The sequence below is a fragment of the Salvelinus namaycush genome, chromosome 12, assembly GCF_016432855.1.
Source record: "Salvelinus namaycush isolate Seneca chromosome 12, SaNama_1.0, whole genome shotgun sequence".
NCBI classification, from domain to species: domain Eukaryota; kingdom Metazoa; phylum Chordata; class Actinopteri; order Salmoniformes; family Salmonidae; genus Salvelinus; species Salvelinus namaycush.
In genome coordinates this window covers 1,438,420-1,462,600 of record NC_052318.1, presented here as the reverse complement: position 1 = coordinate 1,462,600, position 24,181 = coordinate 1,438,420, and the positions used below count along the sequence as shown (strand labels likewise).

Genomic DNA, 24,181 nt, shown 5'->3' with positions numbered 1-24,181 from the left:
AACCTACAGGAGGGTAGCTCTCCAGGAACATGGTTGGAGACCCCTACCTACCCTAACCAGCCCAACACTACACTCTACCCCTAACCAGCCCAACACTACACTCTATCCTAACCAGCCCAACACTACACTCTACCCTAACCAGCCCAACACTACAATCTACCCCTAACCAGCCCAACACTACACTCTACCCTAACCAGCCCAAAACACTACACTCTACCCTAACCAGCCCAAAACACTACACTCTACCCTAACCAGGTCAACACTACGCTCTACCCTAACCAGCCCAACACTACACTCTACCCTAACCAGCCCAACACTACACTCTACCCTAACCAGCCCAACACTACACTCTACCCTAACCAGCCCAACACTACATTCTACCCATAACCAGCCCAACACTACACTCTACCCCTAACCAGGTCAACACTACACTCTACTCTAACCAGCCCAACACTACACTCTACCCCTAACCAGGTCAACACTACAATCTACTCTAACCAGCCCAACACTACACTCTACCCCTAACCAGCCCAACACTACACTCTACCCTAACCAGCCCAACACTACACTCTACCCTAACCAGCCCAACACTACACTCTACCCTAACCAGCCCAACACTACACTCTACCCCTAACCAGGTCAACACTACACTCTACCCCTAACCAGGTCAACACTACACTCTACCCCTAACCAGCCCAACACTACACTCTACCCTAACCAGCCCAACACTACACTCTACCCTAACCAGCCCAACACTACACTCTACCCCTAACCAGCCCAATACTACACTCTACCCCTAACCAGCCCAACACTAAACTCTACCCCTAACCAGCCCAACACTACACTCTACCCCTAACCAGCCCAACACTACACTCTACCCTAACCAGGTCAACACTACACTCTACCCTAACCAGCCCAACACTACACTCTACCCCTAACCAGCCCAACACTACACTCTACCCCTAACCAGGTCAACACTACACTCTACCCTAACCAGCCCAACACTACACTCTACCCTAACCAGCCCAACACTACACTCTACCCCTAACCAGCCCAACACTACACTCTACCCCTAACCAGCCCAACACTACACTCTACCCCTAACCAGCCCAACACTACACTCTACCCCTAACCAGCCCAACACTACACTCTACCCTAACCAGCCCAACACTACACTCTACCCCTAACCAGCCCAACACTACACTCTACCCCTAACCAGGTCAACACTACACTCTACCCTAACCAGCCCAACACTACACTCTACCCTAACCAGCCCAACACTACACTCTACCCCTAACCAGCCCAACACTACACTCTACCCCTAACCAGCCCAACACTACACTCTACCCCTAACCAGCCCAACACTACACTCTACCCCTAACCAGCCCAACACTACACTCTACCCCTAACCAGCCCAACACTACACTCTACCCTAACCAGCCCAACACTACACTCTACCCTAACCAGCCCAACACTACACTCTACCCCTAACCAGCCCAACACTACACTCTACCCTAACCAGCCCAACACTACACTCTACCCTAACCAGCCCAACACTACACTCTACCCCTAACCAGGTCAACACTACACTCTACCCCTAACCAGCCCAACACTACACTCTACCCCTAACCAGCCCAACACTACACTCTACCCTAACCAGCCCAACACTACACTCTACCCCTAACCAGGTCAACACTACACTCTACCCCTAACCAGGTCAACACTACACTCTACCCCTAACCAGCCCAACACTACACTCTACCCCTAACCAGCCCAACACTACACTCTACCCCTAACCAGCCCAACACTACACTCTACCCCTAACCAGGTCAACACTACACTCTACCCCTAACCAGGTCAACACTACACTCTACCCCTAACCAGCCCAACACTACACTCTACCCCTAACCAGCCCAACACTACACTCTACCCCTAACCAGGTCAACACTACACTCTACCCCTAACCAGCCCAACACTACACTCTACCCTAACCAGCCCAACACTACACTCTACCCCTAACCAGGTCAACACTACACTCTACCCCTAACCAGGTCAACACTACACTCTACCCCTAACGAGCCCAACACTACACTCTACCCCTAACCAGCCCAACACTACACTCTACCCCTAACCAGCCCAACACTACACTCTACCCTAACCAGCCCAACACTACACTCTACCCCTAACCAGCCCAACACTACACTCTACCCCTAACCAGCCCAACACTACACTCTACCCCTAACCAGGTCAACACTACACTCTACCCCTAACCAGCCCAACACTACACTCTACCCCTAACCAGCCCAACACTACACTCTACCCCTAACCAGCCCAACACTACACTCTACCCCTAACCAGGTCAACACTACACTCTACCCTAACCAGCCCAACACTACACTCTACCCTAACCAGCCCAACACTACACTCTACCCCTAACCAGCCCAACACTACACTCTACCCCTAACCAGCCCAACACTACACTCTACCCCTAACCAGGTCAACACTACACTCTACCCCTAACCAGGTCAACACTACACTCTACCCCTAACCAGGTCAACACTACACTCTACCCTAACCAGCCCAAAACACTACACTCTACCCTAACCAGGTCAACACTACGCTCTACCCTAACCAGCCCAACACTACACTCTACCCTAACCAGCCCAACACTACACTCTACCCTAACCAGCCCAACACTACACTCTACCCTAACCAGCCCAACACTACACTCTACCCATAACCAGCCCAACACTACACTCTACCCCTAACCAGGTCAACACTACACTCTACTCTAACCAGCCCAACACTACACTCTACCCCTAACCAGGTCAACACTACAATCTACTCTAACCAGCCCAACACTACACTCTACCCCTAACCAGCCCAACACTACACTCTACCCTAACCAGCCCAACACTACACTCTACCCTAACCAGCCCAACACTACACTCTACCCTAACCAGCCCAACACTACACTCTACCCCTAACCAGGTCAACACTACACTCTACCCCTAACCAGGTCAACACTACACTCTACCCCTAACCAGCCCAACACTACACTCTACCCTAACCAGCCCAACACTACACTCTACCCTAACCAGCCCAACACTACACTCTACCCCTAACCAGCCCAATACTACACTCTACCCCTAACCAGCCCAACACTAAACTCTACCCCTAACCAGCCCAACACTACACTCTACCCCTAACCAGCCCAACACTACACTCTACCCTAACCAGGTCAACACTACACTCTACCCTAACCAGCCCAACACTACACTCTACCCCTAACCAGCCCAACACTACACTCTACCCCTAACCAGGTCAACACTACACTCTACCCTAACCAGCCCAACACTACACTCTACCCTAACCAGCCCAACACTACACTCTACCCTAACCAGCCCAACACTACACTCTACCCCTAACCAGCCCAACACTACACTCTACCCCTAACCAGCCCAACACTACACTCTACCCCTAACCAGCCCAACACTACACTCTACCCCTAACCAGCCCAACACTACACTCTACCCCTAACCAGCCCAACACTACACTCTACCCTAACCAGCCCAACACTACACTCTACCCTAACCAGCCCAACACTACACTCTACCCCTAACCAGCCCAACACTACACTCTACCCTAACCAGCCCAACACTACACTCTACCCTAACCAGCCCAACACTACACTCTACCCCTAACCAGGTCAACACTACACTCTACCCCTAACCAGCCCAACACTACACTCTACCCCTAACCAGCCCAACACTACACTCTACCCTAACCAGCCCAACACTACACTCTACCCCTAACCAGGTCAACACTACACTCTACCCCTAACCAGGTCAACACTACACTCTACCCCTAACCAGCCCAACACTACACTCTACCCCTAACCAGCCCAACACTACACTCTACCCCTAACCAGCCCAACACTACACTCTACCCCTAACCAGGTCAACACTACACTCTACCCCTAACCAGGTCAACACTACACTCTACCCCTAACCAGCCCAACACTACACTCTACCCCTAACCAGCCCAACACTACACTCTACCCCTAACCAGGTCAACACTACACTCTACCCCTAACCAGCCCAACACTACACTCTACCCTAACCAGCCCAACACTACACTCTACCCCTAACCAGGTCAACACTACACTCTACCCCTAACCAGGTCAACACTACACTCTACCCCTAACGAGCCCAACACTACACTCTACCCCTAACCAGCCCAACACTACACTCTACCCCTAACCAGCCCAACACTACACTCTACCCTAACCAGCCCAACACTACACTCTACCCCTAACCAGCCCAACACTACACTCTACCCCTAACCAGCCCAACACTACACTCTACCCCTAACCAGGTCAACACTACACTCTACCCCTAACCAGCCCAACACTACACTCTACCCCTAACCAGCCCAACACTACACTCTACCCCTAACCAGCCCAACACTACACTCTACCCCTAACCAGGTCAACACTACACTCTACCCTAACCAGCCCAACACTACACTCTACCCTAACCAGCCCAACACTACACTCTACCCCTAACCAGCCCAACACTACACTCTACCCCTAACCAGCCCAACACTACACTCTACCCCTAACCAGGTCAACACTACACTCTACCCCTAACCAGGTCAACACTACACTCTACCCCTAACCAGGTCAACACTACACTCTACCCCTAACCAGCCCAACACTACACTCTACCCTAACCAGCCCAACACTAACCAGCCCAACACTACACTCTACACTAACCAGCCCAACACTACACTCTACCCTAACCAGCCCAACACTAACCAGCCCAACACTAACCAGCCCAACACTAACCAGCCCAACACTAACCAGCCCAACACTAACCAGCCCAACACTAACCAGCCCAACACTAACCAGCCCAACACTAACCAGCCCTGCCTATCCAGTGACGTCTTTGGCATAAATCACTCCTGTTATCTTTCCATGTCAGCTTTCATTTGATTGAGAAGGGAAGAGATTGCTCACTCCGATTTATTTTCTAATCTTTCTCATTGCTCTCTCTCTCTCTCTCTCTCTCTCTCTCTCTCTCTCTCTCTCTATCTCTCTCTATAGTTTGGAACAGATCCATTTCCCAGACCCTTTTTCTGCAGCATAATCTCCTTCCCCTAACCACATAAGACGGGTTCTAGAACCCTTCCAGAATCAGATCACAGCTTACAGTACAGTCCCATAATCAGAGCAAGTAATCTATGAGTCATAGCCAAGTCTAACATTCCAAGCTGCCTATGATGACTTCAGCCCTTGATAAAAATCAAATAAATAAAAAAGAGATTACTTTGCCTTCATTGGTTTCCTCTTCTACCCAGATATCCAAATGGGATTTGTTTTTTTTTGTTCTTGGAGCCATGGACTGGGTACCCAAGAAACAAAATCCCCCTCCAACTCGCTCTCTCAGTATAGGTCGTGAATACATTGAGTCACCTAATCACCTGTTAATTCCCGCAAAAATCGAATACATAAAACACCATGTTCAACTGATGATACTGTACCTCTCACAGGTATGCCTATCCTCAAACACACAGACAGCATTAATATACATAAATACTGATTTCACACCTAACTCCTCCTGCCAGCAGCATACCTCCCTGCATCCCACTGCTGGCTTGCCTCTGAAGCTAAGCAGGGCCGATCCTGTTTGGTCCAGATGCTGCTGGAAGTGGTGTTGGAGGTCCAGTAGTGGGCCCTCTTCCCTCTGGTCTGTGGAGATCCCAATGCCCCAGGGCAGTGAATGGGAAATTGCGCTGTGTAAGGTGCTGTCTATCGGATGGGATGTTAAAACGAGTTTCCTGACTCTCTGTGGTCACTAAAGATCCCATGGCACTTATCGTAAGAGTAGGGGTGTTAACCCCGGTGTCTTGGCTAAATTCCCAATCTGGCCCTCATACCATCATGGCCACCTAATCATCCCCAGCTTCCAATTGGCTCCTTCTTCCCCAGGTTGTTTCTGTAAAACAGTCAACTTACCTTGTGAAATCAGGATAAATAACACTACACTCATTCATTGATAAAGTACCTTCAATGTCAAAACAACTTATCTTCCCCTCCCGATACATCTGGCCAAGCCCAACCTTCCCCTCTGGCTAGATGACTCGCTAGTGGCCAGCTAACAGGAAGGGGTGCGAACTGACAGAGATCTGCTTTGTTTTGGACAGCCAGACTCTACCATCTGTCTCCACAGCTGGATATACTGCCAAGGAGAGAAGGACAATGACCAGTGGAGGTAGTGCGGTGGGGTAGTGGGTTGGGGTATAGTGGGGTAGTGGGTTGGGGTATAGTGGGGTAGTGGGTTGGGGTATAGTGGGGTAGTGGGTTGGGGTATAGTGGGGTAGTGGGTTGGGTATAGTGGGGTAGTGGGTTGGGGTATAGTGTGTTGGGGTATAGTGGGGTAGTGGGTTGGGGTATAGTGGGGTAGTGGGTTGGGGTATAGTGGGTTGGGGTATAGTGGGGTAGTGGGTTGGGGTATAGTGGGGTAGTGGGTTGGGGTATAGTGGGTTGGGGTATAGTGGGGTGGTGGGTTGGGGTATAGTGGGTTGGCTGGTTGGGGTATAGTGGGGTAGTGGGTTGGGGTATAGTGGGGTGGTGGGTTGGGGTATAGTGGGGTAGTGGGTTGGGGTATAGTGGGGTAGTGGTTAGTGGTTGGGGGTTAGAATGAGCTAACACACACACACATACACAGTCCACAAATCGATGTGTAGAAGACGAATCCCTCTATGGCAGTGATATTTAAAGTCTGTGTCACGGGAAACTACAGTGGGATCGCCAAAATTAGGAACAAAAAATGATTATTTTATGGCACAATATACACATGTTTTTTTGCGATTTTTTTAGGTAAAAATGTATTAAAATTAAGGTTCTGTCATTTGATTTGGGGTTCCCAGAAATTGTGGCAGAAAAAATGGGGTCCCTGCTGGAAAAGTTTAAATATCACTGGTCAGTTCAGGGATGGGCAACTTTGATGGGGGTGGGGGCCACAAAAAAATCTGAACTCACGAGGGGCCGCAGTGGCTCGCGGGTCTGCTTATGCACGTCCATACCCACACATGCAGTCAAAACCGGCCCTAGCCTTTCGGAGACCCTAAGTGACATTTTTGAGAAAAACATTTTAGCGTTCCCCCCTCTTGACAGCATTTTTAAAAATGTTATTATGTCTGAGAGTTAATTTCCTGCAATTCTACACATTTTGCCATGGGGCTTCAAAAAAATAAGTTGCTGTTTTAAAGGGATACTTTGGGATTTTGGCATTGAGGCCCTTTATCTTCCTCCCCAGAGTCAGGTGAACTCGTGGATACCATTTGTATATCTCTGTGTGCAGTTTGATGGAGCCTGGGGGTGTTTAAGCAGCATTTGGGGTGAAACTGAAAGGACTAACTGGAAGCTGTGGTGCAGGGATCACAATAGAGTCCTCTGTCTGCCCGTAAAGCTCATCAATCGTCCCTAGCTCTCTCGTGACTCATCCCCACACTAGCTGCTGTCAACTCCAAACAACAAAAGCAACAGAAATCCAAAAGATCAATTATTTCTCTCCGAGGGTTAATGACTGTCTACTCTGCTTCATTCCTCAGGCACACAAATGTCTGATGTCTATAGACGTGAGATAGTAGTAAAAGCCTATAAGAGGGTGTTCCCAAGGGGAGGAGTTGGGTTAATGAAGAGTCAGGGGGAGGACTAAGAAGCTCCCACCTCACTCGTTTTGTTCCACCTCTGTAACCCTTCAGAAGGCTGGATGGACATAGACTAATGCAGGGCTGACACAAGAGTGGGCCTCATTCTACATGTCCCTGGCTCTCCCCAACTCTCCATCACTCATACACACCACCTCTCTCTTTCTCTCTCCGTCTCTCACACCCAGCACCTCTCTCTTTCTCTCTCCGTCTCTCACACCCACCACCTCTCTCTTTCTCTCCATCTCTCACACCCACCACCTCTCTTTCTCCCCATCTCTCACACCCACCACCTCTCTCTTTCTCTCCATCTCTCACACCCACCACCTCTCTCTTTCTCTCCGTCTCTCACCCACCACCTCTCTCTTTCTCTCCGTCTCTCACACCCACCACCTCTCTCTTTCTCCCCATCTCTCACACCCACCACCTCTCTTTCTCCGAATCTCTCACACCCACCACCTCTCTCTTTCTCCCCATCTCTCACACCCACCACCTCTCTCTTTCTCTCCATCTCACACCCACCACCTCTCTCTTTCTCTCTCCGTCTCTCACACCCACCATCTCTCTCTTTCTCTCCATCTCTCACACCCACCACCTCTCTTTCTCCCCATCTCTCACACCCATCACCTCTCTCTTTCTCTCCATCTCTCACACCCACCACCTCTCTCTTTCTCTCCGTCTCTCACCCACGACCTCTCTCTTTCTCTCCGTCTCTCACACCCACCACCTCTCTTTCTCCCCATCTCTCACACCCACCACCTCTCTCTTTCTCCCCATCTCTCACACCCACCAACTCTCTTTCTCCCCATCTCTCTCACCCACCACCTCTCTCTTTCTCCCCATCTCTCACACCCACCACCTCTCTCTTTCTCTCCATCTCTCACACCCACCACCTCTCTTTCTCCCCATCTCTCACACCCACCACCTCTCTCTTTCTCCCCATCTCTCTCACCCACCACCTCTCTCTTTCTCCCCATCTCTCACACCCACCACCTCTCTCTTTCTCTCCATCACTCACCTCACACCCACCACCTCTCTCTTTCTCTCCATCTCTCACCCACCACCTCTCTCTTTCTCTCCATCTCACACCCACCACCTCTCTCTCTCTCCCCGTCTCTCACACCCACCACCTCTCTCTTTCTCTCCATCTCTCACCCACCACCTCTCTCTTTCTCTCCATCTCACACCCACCACCTCTCTCTTTCTCTCTCCATCTCTCACACCCACCACCTCTCTCTTTCTCTCTCCGTCTCTCACACCCACCACCTCTCTCTTTCTCTCCGTCTCTCACCCACCACCTCTCTCTTTCTCTCCATCTCTCACACCCACCACCTCTCTCTTTCTCTCCGTCTCTCACACCCACCACCTCTCTCTTTCTCTCCATCTCTCACACCCACCACCTCTCTCTTTCTCTCCGTCTCACACCCACCACCTCTCTCTTTCTCTCCATCTCTCACCCACCAACTCTCTTTCTCTCCATCTCACACCCACCACCTCTCTCTTTCTCTCTCCATCTCTCACACCCACCACCTCTCTCTTTCTCTCTCCGTCTCTCACACCCACCACCTCTCTCTTTCTCTCCGTCTCTCACCCACCACCTCTCTCTTTCTCTCCATCTCTCACACCCACCACCTCTCTCTTTCTCTCCGTCTCTCACACCCACCACCTCTCTCTTTCTCTCCATCTCTCACACCCACCACCTCTCTCTTTCTCTCCGTCTCTCACCCACCACCTCTCTCTTTCTCTCCGTCTCTCTCACCCACCACCTCTCTCTTTCTCTCCATCTCTCACACCCACCACCTCTCTCTTTCTCTCCATCTCACACCCACCACCTCTCTCTTTCTCTCCATCTCTCACACCCACCACCTCTCTCTTTCTCCCCATCTCTCACACCCACCACCTCTCTCTTTCTCTCCATCTCTCACCCACCACCTCTCTCTTTCTCTCCATCTCACACCCACCACCTCTCTCTTTCTCCCCATCTCTCACACCCACCACCTCTCTCTTTCTCCCCATCTCTCACACCCACCACCTCTCTCTTTCTCTCCATCTCTCACCCACCACCTCTCTTTCTCTCCATCTCACACCCACCACCTCTCTCTTTCTCTCTCCGTCTCTCACACCCACCACCTCTCTCTTTCTCTCCATCTCTCACACCCACCACCTCTCTTTCTCCCCATCTCTCACACCCACCACCTCTCTCTTTCTCTCCATCTCTCACACCCACCACCTCTCTCTTTCTCTCCGTCTCTCACCCACCACCTCTCTCTTTCTCTCCGTCTCTCACACCCACCACCTCTCTTTCTCCCCATCTCTCACACCCACCACCTCTCTCTTTCTCTCCATCTCTCACACCCACCACCTCTCTTTCTCCCCATCTCTCACACCCACCACCTCTCTCTTTCTCCCCATCTCTCTCACCCACCACCTCTCTCTTTCTCCCCATCTCTCACACCCACCACCTCTCTTTCTCTCCATCACTCACCTCACACCCACCACCTCTCTCTTTCTCTCCATCTCTCACCCACCACCTCTCTCTTTCTCCTCATCTCACACCCACCACCTCTCTCTCTCTCCCCGTCTCTCACACCCACCACCTCTCTCTTTCTCTCCATCTCTCACACCCACCACCTCTCTTTCTCCCCATCTCTCACACCCACCATATCTCTCTTTCTCTCCATCTCTCACACCCACCACCTCTCTCTTTCTCTCCATCTCTCACACCCACCACCTCTCTCTTTCTCTCCATCTCTCACCCACCAACTCTCTTTCTCTCCATCTCACACCCACCACCTCTCTCTTTCTCTCTCCATCTCTCACACCCACCACCTCTCTCTTTCTCTCTCCATCTCTCACACCCACCACCTCTCTCTTTCTCTCTCCGTCTCTCACACCCACCACCTCTCTCTTTCTCTCCGTCTCTCACCCACCACCTCTCTCTTTCTCTCCATCTCTCACACCCACCACCTCTCTCTTTCTCTCCGTCTCTCACACCCACCACCTCTCTCTTTCTCTCCATCTCTCACACCCACCACCTCTCTCTTTCTCTCCGTCTCTCACCCACCACCTCTCTCTTTCTCTCCGTCTCTCTCACCCACCACCTCTCTCTTTCTCTCCATCTCTCACACCCACCACCTCTCTCTTTCTCTCCATCTCACACCCACCACCTCTCTCTTTCTCCCCATCTCTCACACCCACCACCTCTCTCTTTCTCTCCATCTCTCACCCACCACCTCTCTCTTTCTCTCCATCTCACACCCACCACCTCTATCTTTCTCCCCATCTCTCACACCCACCACCTCTCTCTTTCTCTCCATCTCTCACCCACCACCTCTCTTTCTCTCCATCTCACACCCACCACCTCTCTCTTTCTCTCTCCGTCTCTCACACCCACCACCTCTCTCTTTCTCTCCGTCTCTCACACCCACCACCTCTCTCTTTCTCTCCATCTCTCACACCTACCACCTCTCTCTTTCTCCCCATCTCTCACACCCACCACCTCTCTCTTTCTCTCCATCTCTCACACCCACCACCTCTCTCTTTCTCTCCATCTCTCACACCCACCACCTCTCTCTTTCTCTCAATCTCTCACCCACCACCTCTCTCTTTCTCTCCCCATCTCTCACACCCATCACCTCTCTCTTTCTCTCCATCTCACACACCCATCACCTCTCTCTTTCTCTCCATCTCACACCCACCACCTCTCTCTTTCTCTCTCCGTCTCTCACACCCACCACCTCTCTCTTTCTCTCCGTCTCTCACACCCACCACCTCTCTTTCTCTCCATCTCTCACACCCACCACCTCTCTCTTTCTCTCCGTCTCTCACACCCACCACCTCTCTCTTTCTCTCCATCTCTCACACCTACCACCTCTCTCTTTCTCCCCATCTCTCACACCCACCACCTCTCTCTTTCTCTCTCCGTCTCTCACACCCACCACCTCTCTCTTTCTCTCCGTCTCTCACACCCACCACCTCTCTCTTTCTCTCCATCTCACACCCACCACCTCTCTCTTTCTCTCCATCTCTCACACCCACCACCTCTCTCTTTCTCTCTCCGTCTCTCTCACCCACCACCTCTCTCTTTCTCCCCATCTCTCACATCCACCACCTCTCTCTTTCTCTCCATCTCTCACCCACCACCTCTCTCTTTCTCTCCATCTCACACCCACCACCTCTCTCTTTCTCCCCATCTCTCACACCCACCACCTCTCTCTTTCTCTCCATCTCTCACCCACCACCTCTCTCTTTCTCTCCATCTCACACCCACCACCTCTCTCTTTCTCCCCATCTCTCACACCCACCACCTCTCTCTTTCTCTCCATCTCTCACCCACCACCTCTCTTTCTCTCCATCTCTCACACCCACCACCTCTCTCTTTCTCTCTCCGTCTCTCACACCCACCACCTCTCTCTTTCTCTCCGTCTCTCACACCCACCACCTCTCTCTTTCTCTCCGTCTCTCACACCTACCACCTCTCTCTTTCTCCCCATCTCTCACACCCACCACCTCTCTCTTTCTCTCCATCTCTCACACCCACCACCTCTCTCTTTCTCTCAATCTCTCACCCACCACCTCTCTCTTTCTCTCCATCTCACACCCACCACCTCTCTCTTTCTCTCCCCATCTCTCACACCCATCACCTCTCTCTTTCTCTCCATCTCACACCCACCACCTCTCTCTTTCTCTCTCCGTCTCTCACACCCACCACCTCTCTCTTTCTCTCCGTCTCTCACACCCACCACCTCTCTTTCTCTCCATCTCTCACACCCACCACCTCTCTCTTTCTCTCCGTCTCTCACACCCACCACCTCTCTCTTTCTCTCCATCTCTCACACCTACCACCTCTCTCTTTCTCCCCATCTCTCACACCCACCACCTCTCTCTTTCTCTCTCCGTCTCTCACACCCACCACCTCTCTCTTTCTCTCCGTCTCTCACACCCACCACCTCTCTCTTTCTCTCCATCTCACACCCACCACCTCTCTCTTTCTCTCCATCTCTCACACCCACCACCTCTCTCTTTCTCTCTCCGTCTCTCTCACCCACCACCTCTCTCTTTCTCCCCATCTCTCACATCCACCACCTCTCTCTTTCTCTCCATCTCTCACCCACCACCTCTCTCTTTCTCTCCATCTCTCACATCCACCACCTCTCTCTTTCTCTCCATCTCTCACCCACCACCTCTCTCTTTCTCTCCATCTCACACCCACCACCTCTCTCTTTCTCCCCATCTCTCACACCCACCACCTCTCTCTTTCTCTCCATCTCTCACCCACCCCCTCTCTCTTTCTCTCCATCTCACACCCACCACCTCTCTCTTTCTCCCCATCTCTCACACCCACCACCTCTCTCTTTCTCTCCGTCTCTCTCACCCACCCACCTCTCTCTTTCTCTCCGTCTCTCAGACCCACCACCTCTCTCTTTCTCTCCATCTCTCACCCACCACCTCTCTCTTTCTCTCCATCTCTCACACCCACCACCTCTCTCTTTCTCTCCGTCTCTCACACCCACCACCTCTCTCTTTCTCTCCATCTGTCACACCCACCACCTCTCTCTTTCTCTCCATCTCTCACACCCACCACCTCTCTCTTTCTCTCCGTCTCTCACACCCACCACCTCTCTCTTTCTCTCCATCTGTCACACCCACCACCTCTCTTTCTCTCCATCTCTCTCACCCACCACCTCTCTCTTTCTCTCCATCTCTCACCTACCACCTCTCTCTTTCTCTCCATCACTCACCTCACACCCACCATCTCTCTCTTTCTCTCTCCATCTCTCTCACCCACCACCTCTCTCTTTCTCTCCATCTCTCACCCACCACCTCTCTCTTTCTCTCCATCTCTCACCTACCACCTCTCTCTTTCTCTCCATCACTCACCTCACACCCACCATCTCTCTCTTTCTCTCTCCATCTCTCACTCACCACCTCTCTCTTTCTCTCCCCATCTCTCTCTTACCATTACTTTCCTCGCTCTCACCTCGCTACCTTGTTTTCCCTCCTTATCTCTAAGCTAAAGTGACATCTCTCCTGCAGACCCTCTCCCTCTCTCAGGCTGCAGAGCACAGAGACGGCGTGCGCTGCCTGACGTCACGAGCTGTGAGGATGGCTGGTTAAGGAGAGAGAGAGAGAGAGAGAGAGAGAGAGAGAGAGAGAGAGAGAGAGAGAGAGAGAGAGAGAGAGAGAGAGAGAGAGAGAGAGAGAGAGAGAGAGAGAGAGAGAGAGAGAGAGAGAGAGAGAGAGAGAGATGTGTGAGGAAGTGTGTGTGTGTGTGAGGAAGTGTGTGTGTGTGTGTGTGTGTGTGAGGAAGTGTGTGTGTGTGTGTGTGTGTGTGTGTGTGTGTGTGTGTGTGTGTGTGTGTGTGTGTGTGTGTGTGTGTGTGTGTGTGTGTGTGTAAGGGGAGGGGGTTGATTCAAGTAGCTCTTTGTTGTTATATAACCATACACGACTGCAGTTTTTTAAATAGATTTTTCCCTCTCTCGCTCTCATTGCAGCTGCTGCAGGCTTCTAAAAATACAATACATAAAAGTTGTATAACCATAAAGGCATGAATAAAAAAACAAGAGTAGGTAACTGTGTTGGTACGAAAGCAGGTTCATGTCACTAGGTCTCTGCTACAACATACTGAGGCAGGATTTATCAGGATGGGGCAGTATGTTCACAACAGAGGCAGGATTTATCAGGATGGGGCAGTATATTCACAACAGAGGCAGGATTTATCAGGATGGGGCAGTATATTCACAGCAGAGGCAGGATTTATCAGGATGGGGCAGTATATTCACAACATACTGAGGCAGGATTTATCAGGATGGGGCAGTATATTCACAACATACTGAGGCAGGATGGGGGTTGGGGATTAGGATGGGGGTTGGGGATAAGGATGGGGTTGGGGATAAGGATGGGGGTTGGGGATAAGGATGGGGGTTGGGGATTAGGATGGGGTTCGGGATACGGATGGGGCTGGGGATTAGGATGGGGGTTGGGGATTAGGATGGGGGTTGGGGCTGGGGATTAGGATGGGGGTTGGGGATAAGGATGGGGGTTGGGGATTAGAATGGGGTTGGGGCTGGGGATTAGGATGGGGGTTGGGGATTAGGATGGGGGTTGTGGCTGGGGATTAGGATGGGGGTTGGGGCTGGGGATAAGGATGGAGTTTGAGGATAAGGATGGGGGTTGGGGATTGGGACATAAGGATAAGGATGGGGGTTCGGGATACGAATGGGGGTTCTGGTTGGGGCTGGGGATAAGGATGGGGGTTCGGGATACGGATGGGGTTTGGGGATTAGGATGGGGGATGGGTTTTAGGATGGGGGTTGGGGATTAGGATGGGGGTTGGGGATTAGGATGGGGTTGGGGCTGGGGATTAGGATGGGGTTGGGGATTAGGATGGGGGTTGGGGCTGGGGATAAGGATGGAGTTTGAGGATAAGGATGGGGGTTCGGGATACGGATGGGGTTTGGGGATTAGGATGGGGGTTGGGGCATAATGAGAAGGATGGGGATTGGGGCTGGGGATTAGGATGGGGGTTGGGTTTTAGGATGGGGGTTGGGGATTAGGATGGGGGTTGGGGATTAGGATGGGGCTGGGGATTAGGATGGGGGTTGGGGATTAGGATGGGGGTTGGGGCATAATGAGAAGGATGGGGATTGGGGCTGGGGATTAGGATGGGGGTTGGGGCATAAGGATAAGGATGGGGGTTGGGGATTAGGATTAGGATGGGGGTTGGGGAATAAGGATATGGATGGGGGTTGGGGCATAAGGATAAGGATGGGGGTTGGGGCATAAGGATGGGGGTTGGGGCATAAGGATAAGGATGGGGATTGGGGCTGGGGATTAGGATGGGGGTTGGGGCATAAGGATAAGGATGGGGGTTGGGGCATAAGGATTAGGATGGGGGTTGGGGCATAAGGATAAGGATGGGGATTGGGGCTGGGGATTAGGATGGGGGTTGGGGATTAGGATGGGGGTTGGGGCATAATGAGAAGGATGGGGATTGGGGCTGGGGATTAGGATGGGGGTTGGGGCATAAGGATAAGGATGGGGGTTGGGGCATAAGGATATGGATGGGGGTTGGGGCATAAGGATATGGATGGGGGTTGGGGCATAAGGATAAGGATGGGGGTTGGGGCATAAGGATAAGGATGGGGGTTGGGGCATAAGGATAAGGATGGGGGTTGGGGCATAAGGATAAGGATTGGGGCTGGGGATTAGGATGGGGGTTGGGGCATAAGGATAAGGATGGGGGTTGGGGCATAAGGATAAGGATGGGGGTTGGGGCATAAGGATATGGATGGGGGTTGGGACATAAGGATATGGATGGGGTTTGGGGCATAAGGATATGGATGGGGGTTGGGGCATAAGGATAAGGATGGGGGTTGGGGCATAAGGATAAGGATGGGGGTTGGGGCATAAGGATATGGATGGGGGTTGGGGCATAAGGATAAGGATGGGGGTTGGGGCTGGGGATTAGGATGGGGGTTGGGGCATAAGGATATGGATGGGGGTTGGGGCATAAGGATATGGATGGGGGTTGGGGCATAAGGATAAGGATGGGGGTTGGGGCATAAGGATAAGGATGGGGGTTGGGGCATAAGGATAAGGATGGGGGTTGGGGCTGGGGATTAGGATGGGGGTTGGGGAATAAGGATATGGATGGGGGTTGGGGCATAAGGATATGGATGGGGGTTGGGGCATAAGGATAAGGATGGGGGTTGGGGCATAAGGATAAGGATGGGGGTTGGGGCATAAGGATAAGGATGGGGTTGGGGATTAGGATGGGTGTTGGGGCATAATGAGAAGGATGGGGATTGGGGCTGGGGATTAGGATGGGGGTTGGGGCATAAGGATAAGGATGGGGGTTGGGGCTGGGGATTAGGATGGGGGTTGGGGCATAAGGATAAGGATGGGGGTTGCCTGGCTACCTTGATCCGGCAAAACGCTACGCTATGCGCACGGATGTTAGTTTCTTCTCTGCAATGATTCTGGATCTGGGTGCCTTCCCGACCCTTCACTGAATGCGAACACATTTGGGGCCGTCTGATTGGTCCAGAAACTGATGGGTTGGGTTTGGTTGGGCCAGAGCCTGAACACACGTAGGTGGGTAAAGTGTCGGTTTGAAAATTCGGCATTGGCTTTGATTCTCTGATCAGTTGGAGATGATCCAATCACTGATGACTTTGTTTTTTACAACACCCTTCACCACAAACGACTTCAATGATGTCTCAGATTAAAGTATGTAGCGAATGACAGAGCAGCGGAAGAATTTAGTGTGAGTCGTCAGGCTAGGATGAGGGCTCCCCTCCTCCTTCTCTGAGTCAGCCTTAATTTAGAGCGTGGAGCAAAAGCCCCCCCTCCCCTGACATTACCACCACCTGGTCCTAAAGCAACCTGCTAGACCAGGATTCCCAAAACCCGGTCCTGGGCCCCCGGTGTGAACGTTTTGGTTTTTGCCCTAGCACTACACAACTGATTCAAATAACCAACTCATCATCAAGCTTTGATTAATTTGAATCAGCTGTGTAGTGCCAGGGCAAGAACAAAAATGTGCCCCCAGGGGGGGCGGCTGACTTTGGGAAATGCTGTGGGGCGTTTATTGGCATTTCTTGATGTCAAATTATTCCCATTACTGCTCGCTATTGGTCTGTGGCCATTTATTTCGCATCAGGGACAACAGTTGTTGACCACAGTACCATTGTAGCTAAGCCTAACCCTAACCCTTTTTCTAACCTTAACCTCATTCTCCTAACCTGCCACGCTCATTCACCTAACCTGCCACATAAATTATCCTAGCCTTCCACGTTAGTTATCCTAACCTGCCACATCAATTATCCTAGCCTTCCACGTTAGTTATCCTAAACTGCCACATAAATTATCCTAGCCTTTCACGTTAGTTATCCTAACCTGCCACATAAATTATCCTAGCCTTTCACGTTAGTTATCCTAACCTGCCACATAAATTATCCTAGCCTTTCACGTTAGTTATCCTAACCTGCTATCTAAACAAATGATCTGTGTCGAGAAACCATCAGTCTCAGAGCACTGGAACTGACCAATGGCAGGTATCAATGGACTGACTAATGGCAGGCACCAATGCACTGACCAATGGCAGGCACCAATGGACTGACCAATGGCAGGCACCAATGGACTGACCAATGGCAAGCACCAATGGACTGACCAATGGCAGGCACCAATGGACTGACCAATGGCAGGTATCAATGGACTGACTAATGGCAGGCACCAATGGACTGACCAATGGCAGGCACCAATGGACTGACTAATGGCAGGCACCAATGGACTGACCAATGGCAGGCACCAATGGACTGACCAATGGCAGGTATCAATGGACTGACTAATGGCAGGCACCAATGGACTGACCAATGGCAGGCACCAATGGACTGACCAATGGCAGGTATCAATGGACTGACTAATGGCAGGCACCAATGGACTGACCAAAGGCAGGCACCAATGGACTGACTAATGGCAGGCACCAATGGGCGTTTCCTAATATCAAACGCCCAGATTGCGGTCTCCAATTACACCACATTGGCCTATTGATTCATGTACATTTCATAATGACCTTAACCCTGGAGAACATGATTCATGTACATTACATACTGACTGGCTGCTAATACTACAGCCAGCTTCTGCAATGGACTCTGTGTCTGTGTTATTACAGTAACTCCTTAGTGACAACCTACCGTTCAACATTAGAGCTCCCTGTTCAAGGCAATTATGCGATGCCCTCTATGGACTAGTAGTCTGTGACAGAGCATTTTCTCAGAGGTGGATACAGTCAATCCCTATTGGCTTGTCTACTCATTAAGGTGAATAGCCTGATATGCTCTCCTCCCTCTCGGTTCTATTGATGTAATAGAGACCCAATATACTACTGGGTATCAGTTGAGCCTGTTGAGGGGAGGACGGCTCATAGTAAAGGCTGGAACGGAGCAAACGGGAATGGCATCAAACACCAAATCAAATCAAATGTATTTATTTATAAAGCCCTTCTTACATCAGCTGATATCTCAAAGTGCTGTACAGAAACCCAGCCTAAAACCCCAAACAGCAAGCAATGCAGGTGTAGAAGCACGGTGGCTAGGAAAAACTCCCTTGAAAGGCCAGAACCTAGGAAGAAACCTAGAGAGGAACCAGGCTCTGAGGGGTGGCCAGTCCTCTTCTGGCTGTGCCGGGTGGAGATTATGACAGAACATGGCCAAGATGTTCAAATGTTCATAAATGACCAGCAGGGTCAAATAATAATAATAAACCATGTGTTTGATGTATTTGATACCATTCCACTGATTCTGCTCCAGCCATTTCCACTAGCCCATCCTCCCCAATTAAGGTGCCACCAACCCCCTGTGTTGGGTAGATTGTACATTCATGTTTGTTTGGTCAGGATAAGGATGAGAGATAGGCTAGACAGGCTACCACATTGGACATACATCCCAGGCCAGGGACGGCTACCCCATACTGACCTGACCATATCATCCACTATCTCAGCTAGTGTTTATACACCGAGTAGTCAATATCCTCATTCTGATTATATCAAGCCCCCTATGCATGTCTGAATAGTAATGCCACGGATAAAAAGGGCTGAGTCCGATTCCCGAAATGGTGCAATACGGGTACTGCACCTTGGCACATTCTGCGACACGCCTCGTACAAAGTACCTGCTACGCCTTCCTTTCTGACGAGGTCGAGGAGGGTGCAGTGATACAGCATTGTCTGCTACAATGCCGGTTATCTTTGAGAAGGAATTCAGAACCATTCCGACCATTCTAACACGCTCCAGTCTGCATCCACTGCAATATGACAACCAAAGAACGTTCTAGAAGGATTTCTGCTACCACCCACGTTTCACGTTCCCAGGATCATATTTTACGGACACATTGTATATTGCGCCAATCGATATAGGCTACAACGGGTCAACTATAACGTTTTGCTTTATTCTTCTACACAGCGCGTGCTACTGACTTTGTGTGTGGTGCATAAATGTATTTCCTCACAATGTTAGATAGAACTAATACAAATGGATCTTCGCGGGAAATTGTCATGGTTAGAGATCAGTATCACAATCGGGGAATTGAGCCGTCCCTGCCTCCAACCATGTCACTGTTGAACAGTAGCTTAAAGTAAGGCTACAGTACCAGGGAATTGCTTGTTCTCTCTGGTGTCTACCCAAAAGCACATAATTTTTACACGAATATTCCACTGCCTCTCCTTGCCAATATTATCCATATTTCCCATTTAATTCAGTGAGATCAAAAATTAAACAAACACGTTTCATCTCCAGAGCAAGATGATTGATCCGTTATTAGTCTCCATCATTGTTGCCATGCTGTCTTGCTGATTAAAATGCAACCTGGCAACAAAAAAGGCACCGCCCCAAGATCAAACAGTCCGCATTCGGTTTTCCTTCATCTGACAGCATTATGCCACACTGACAACCACTTTATACTATAAGGCAATACGTGACCATAACTCAAAGTTTCAATAAACATGCCTTTAATTTAGATAACGAATGTGGTGCAAACAATTGCTGGATTTTAAAATAAAACGGATATGTATTGTAGTAACCTATGGGCCTTGTCACTGCCAGTCACTTTCCCGAAAATGTAAATGGCATGATATATTGGCTATCCCTTGTCTTATTCAAGTTAAAGGTTTTGTCATAATAATGATCTTTCAAGGCATGTTTAATACATCGAATATGCATCTAATTAAATATGGAATACAATAAGCAGGCAACAATGATTGCCATAGGATACATCGCAATTACTATGTATGTAAATGTATATATCTTTTTCTTTTTTTTTTAAACGTGAGGAAATGACACTGTTAGTGGCGGATATTTATGATCGCTTATTAAACTCAGAAATATGATTCCAAAGCAGAACTTACCGACTTCATGGCTGCTGCCATATCATCATATCTCTCAGCCTGTTCGGCCAGCCTGGCTTTCTGCACCAGTTGCTCGCGATCTACCATTTTAGCTGTCGTTGATACAATGCTATTCTAGAATTGTTAAAGTTTTAAATAAAAGTATGTCACTTTCAGCAATACAGTGGAATGTTACCAGAGGTCCTCTTGCTGCAGCTGCTCCCTGCTGTCTGTGCGTGCGGACGGGACACTCCCTCCCCAACATTACCACTTTCCCTGGATTGCGTCAGCGCCAGAAAAAGGCGTGTAGATGTGTAGTGATGTAACAATCCTTATTGGGAGCACAGTCAGTGCCTGATACTGGTTAACGAATAGGATTCTACCGTTAGAATCATACGCTGTAGTGGTATAGAGACTGTATGTTGTATTCTAAACCATTTAACCACACCCGATAATTGAACATTCGTAGACTAGAGAGAGGGTTATTCTCATACACATGCTGTGACAGAAGGTCTAGTGTAAAGGCTTCCGTAGGGTCTTTATAGGGGGAACTTGTAGAGCCTAGGGTACCTTTCATGTTTAGTCACAATGTGATTTGATTAGAATAGCATGTTGCAGTAATTGACTAGCCTCTATGTCGAGCAGCAGAGTGCAGGTCTGATAGGCTACAGAACAAATCCACCAAGAGCCCATCATCATTCCTGGGTTCAAGCTGCCCTACCATGTCAGTCAGCCAGCCTGACCACAGTCTAACCACAGCCCGACCACAACCTGACCACAGCCTGACCACAACCTGACCACAACCTGACCACATTCTAACCACAGCCCGACCACAACCTGACCACAGCCTGACCACAGCCTGACCACAGCCTGACCACAACCTGACCACAACCTGACCACAGCCTGACCACAACCTGACTACAACCTGACCACAGCCTAACCACAGCACTGACCAGAGCTTAACCACAGCCTGACCACAGCCTGACCACAGCCTGACCACAGCCTAACCACAGCCTGACCACAGCCTGACCACAACCTGACCACAGACTGACCACAGACTGACCACAGCCTAACCACAGCCTGACCACAGCCTGACCACAACCTGACCACAGCCTGACCACAACCTGACCACAGCCTGACCACAGCCTGACCACAGCATGACCACAGCCTGACCACAACCTGACCACAACCTGACCACAGCCTAACCACAGCACTGACCACAGCTTAACCACAACCTGACCACAACCTGACCACAGCCTGACCACAACCTGACCACAACGTGACCACAGCCTTACCACAGCCTGACCACAACATGACCACAACCTGACCACAGCCTAACCACAGCACTGACCACAGCTTAACCACAACCTGACCACAACCTGACCACAGCCTTACCACAGCCTGACCACAGCCTGACCACAGCCTAACCACAGCCTGACCACAACCTGACCACAGCCTAACCACAGCACTGACCACAGCTTAACCACAACCTGACCACAACCTGACCACAGCCTGACCACAATCTGACCACAGCCTTACCACAGCCTGACCACAGCCTAACCACAGCCTGACCACAGACTGACCACAGCCTGACCACAATCTGACCACAATGTGACCACAGCCTGACCACAGCCTAACCACAGCCTAACCACAGCTTAACCACAGCACTGACCACAGCCTGACCACAGCCTGACCACAGCCTGACCACAACCTGACCACAGCCTGACCACAGCCTGACCACAGCCTTACCACAGCCTGACCACAGCCTAACCACAGCCTGACCACAGACTGACCACAGCCTAACCACAGCCTGATCACAGCCTGATCACAGCACTGACCACAGCCTGACCACAGCACTGACCACAGCCTGACCACAGCCTGACCACAGCCTAACCACAGCTTAACCACAGCACTGACCACAGCCTGACCACAGCCTGACCACAGCACTGACCACAGCCTAACCACAGCTTAACCACAGCACTGACCACAGCCTGACCACAGCCTGACCACAGCACTGACCACAGCCTAACCACAACCTGACCAGAGCACTGACCACAGCCTGACCACAGTCTAACCACAGCCTAACCACAGCTTAACCACAGCACTGACCACAGCCTGACCACAGCCTGACCACAGCACTGACCACAGCCTAACCACAACCTGACCAGAGCACTGACCACAGCACTGACCACAACCTGACCAGAGCACTGACCACAGCCTAACCACAACCTGACCACAGCCTAACCACAGCCTGACCACAGCCTGACCACAGCCTGACCACAGCTTAACCACAACCTGACCACAGCCTGACCACAGCTTGACCACAGCCTGACCACAGCCTAACCACAGCCTGACCACAGCTTGACCCTAGCCTGACCACAGCCTGACCACAGCACTGACCACAGCCTGACTACAGCCTGACCACAACCTGACCACAGCCTGACCACAACCTGACCACAGCCTGACCACAGCCTGACCACAGCCTGAACACAGCCTAACCACAGCCTGATCACAACCTGACCACAGCCTGACCACAACCTGACCACAACCTGACCACAGCCTGACCACATCTTAACCACAGCACTGACCACAGCACTGACCACAGCCTAACCACAGCCTGACCACAACCTGACCACAGCCTGACCACAGCTTAACCACAGCACTGACCACAGCACTGACCACAGCCTAACCACAGCCTGACCACAACCTGACCACAGCCTGACCACAGCTTAACCACATCACTGACCATAGCACTGACCACAGCCTGACCACAGCCTGACCACAGCCTGACCACAGTCTAACCATAGCCTGACCACAGCCTGACCACTGCCTGACCACAGCACTGACCAAAGTCTAACCACAGCACTGACCACAGCCTGACCACAGTCTAACCACAGCCTGACCACAGCCTGACCACTGCCTGACCACAGCACTGACCACAGCACTGACCACAGCACTGACCACAGCCTAACCACAACCTGACCACAGCACTGACCACAGCACTGACCACAGCCTAACCACAACCTGACCACAGCACTGACCACAGCACTGACCACAACCTGACCACAGCCTAACCACAACCTGACCACAGTCTGACCACTGACCTGGGTGGGTTATCTGGGTGGGTTACCTGGGTGGGTTACCTGGGTGGGTTACCTGGGAGAGTTACCTGGGCGGGTTATCTGGGTGGGTTACCTGGGTGGGTTACCTGGGAGAGTTACCTGGGTGGGTTATCTGGGTGGGTTACCTGGGTGGGTTATCTGGGTGGGTTACCTGGGTGGGTTATCTGGGTGGGTTACCTGGGTGGGTTACCTGGGTGGGTTATCTGGGTGGGTTACCTGGGTGGGTTATCTGGGTGGGTTACCTGGGAGAGTTACCTGGGTGGGTTATCTGGGTGGGTTACCTGGGAGAGTTACCTGGGTGGGTTACCTGGGTGGGTTATCTGGGTGGGTTACCTGGGTGGGTTACCTGGGTTGGTTATCTGGGTGGGTTACCTGGGTGGGTTACCTGGGAGAGTTACCTGGGTGGGTTACCTGGGTGGGTTACCTGGGAGAGTTACCTGGGTGGGTTATCTGGGTGGGTT

General features: G+C 51.1%; 1 protein-coding gene across 1 annotated transcript in view; it reads right to left on the bottom strand.

Moving 5' to 3' along the window:
* LOC120056803 (14-3-3 protein gamma-1-like) overlaps positions 1-20,816 on the bottom strand; it is a 31,195-nt gene extending 10,379 nt beyond the window's left edge. The window contains exon 1 of the mRNA XM_039005004.1: positions 20,620-20,816. Coding sequence (XP_038860932.1) covers positions 20,620-20,706 — 87 coding nt within the window. The 5' untranslated portion in view covers positions 20,707-20,816. The remainder of the gene's footprint in view (positions 1-20,619) is intronic.
* Between the last annotated feature and the right edge of the window lie 3,365 nt (positions 20,817-24,181).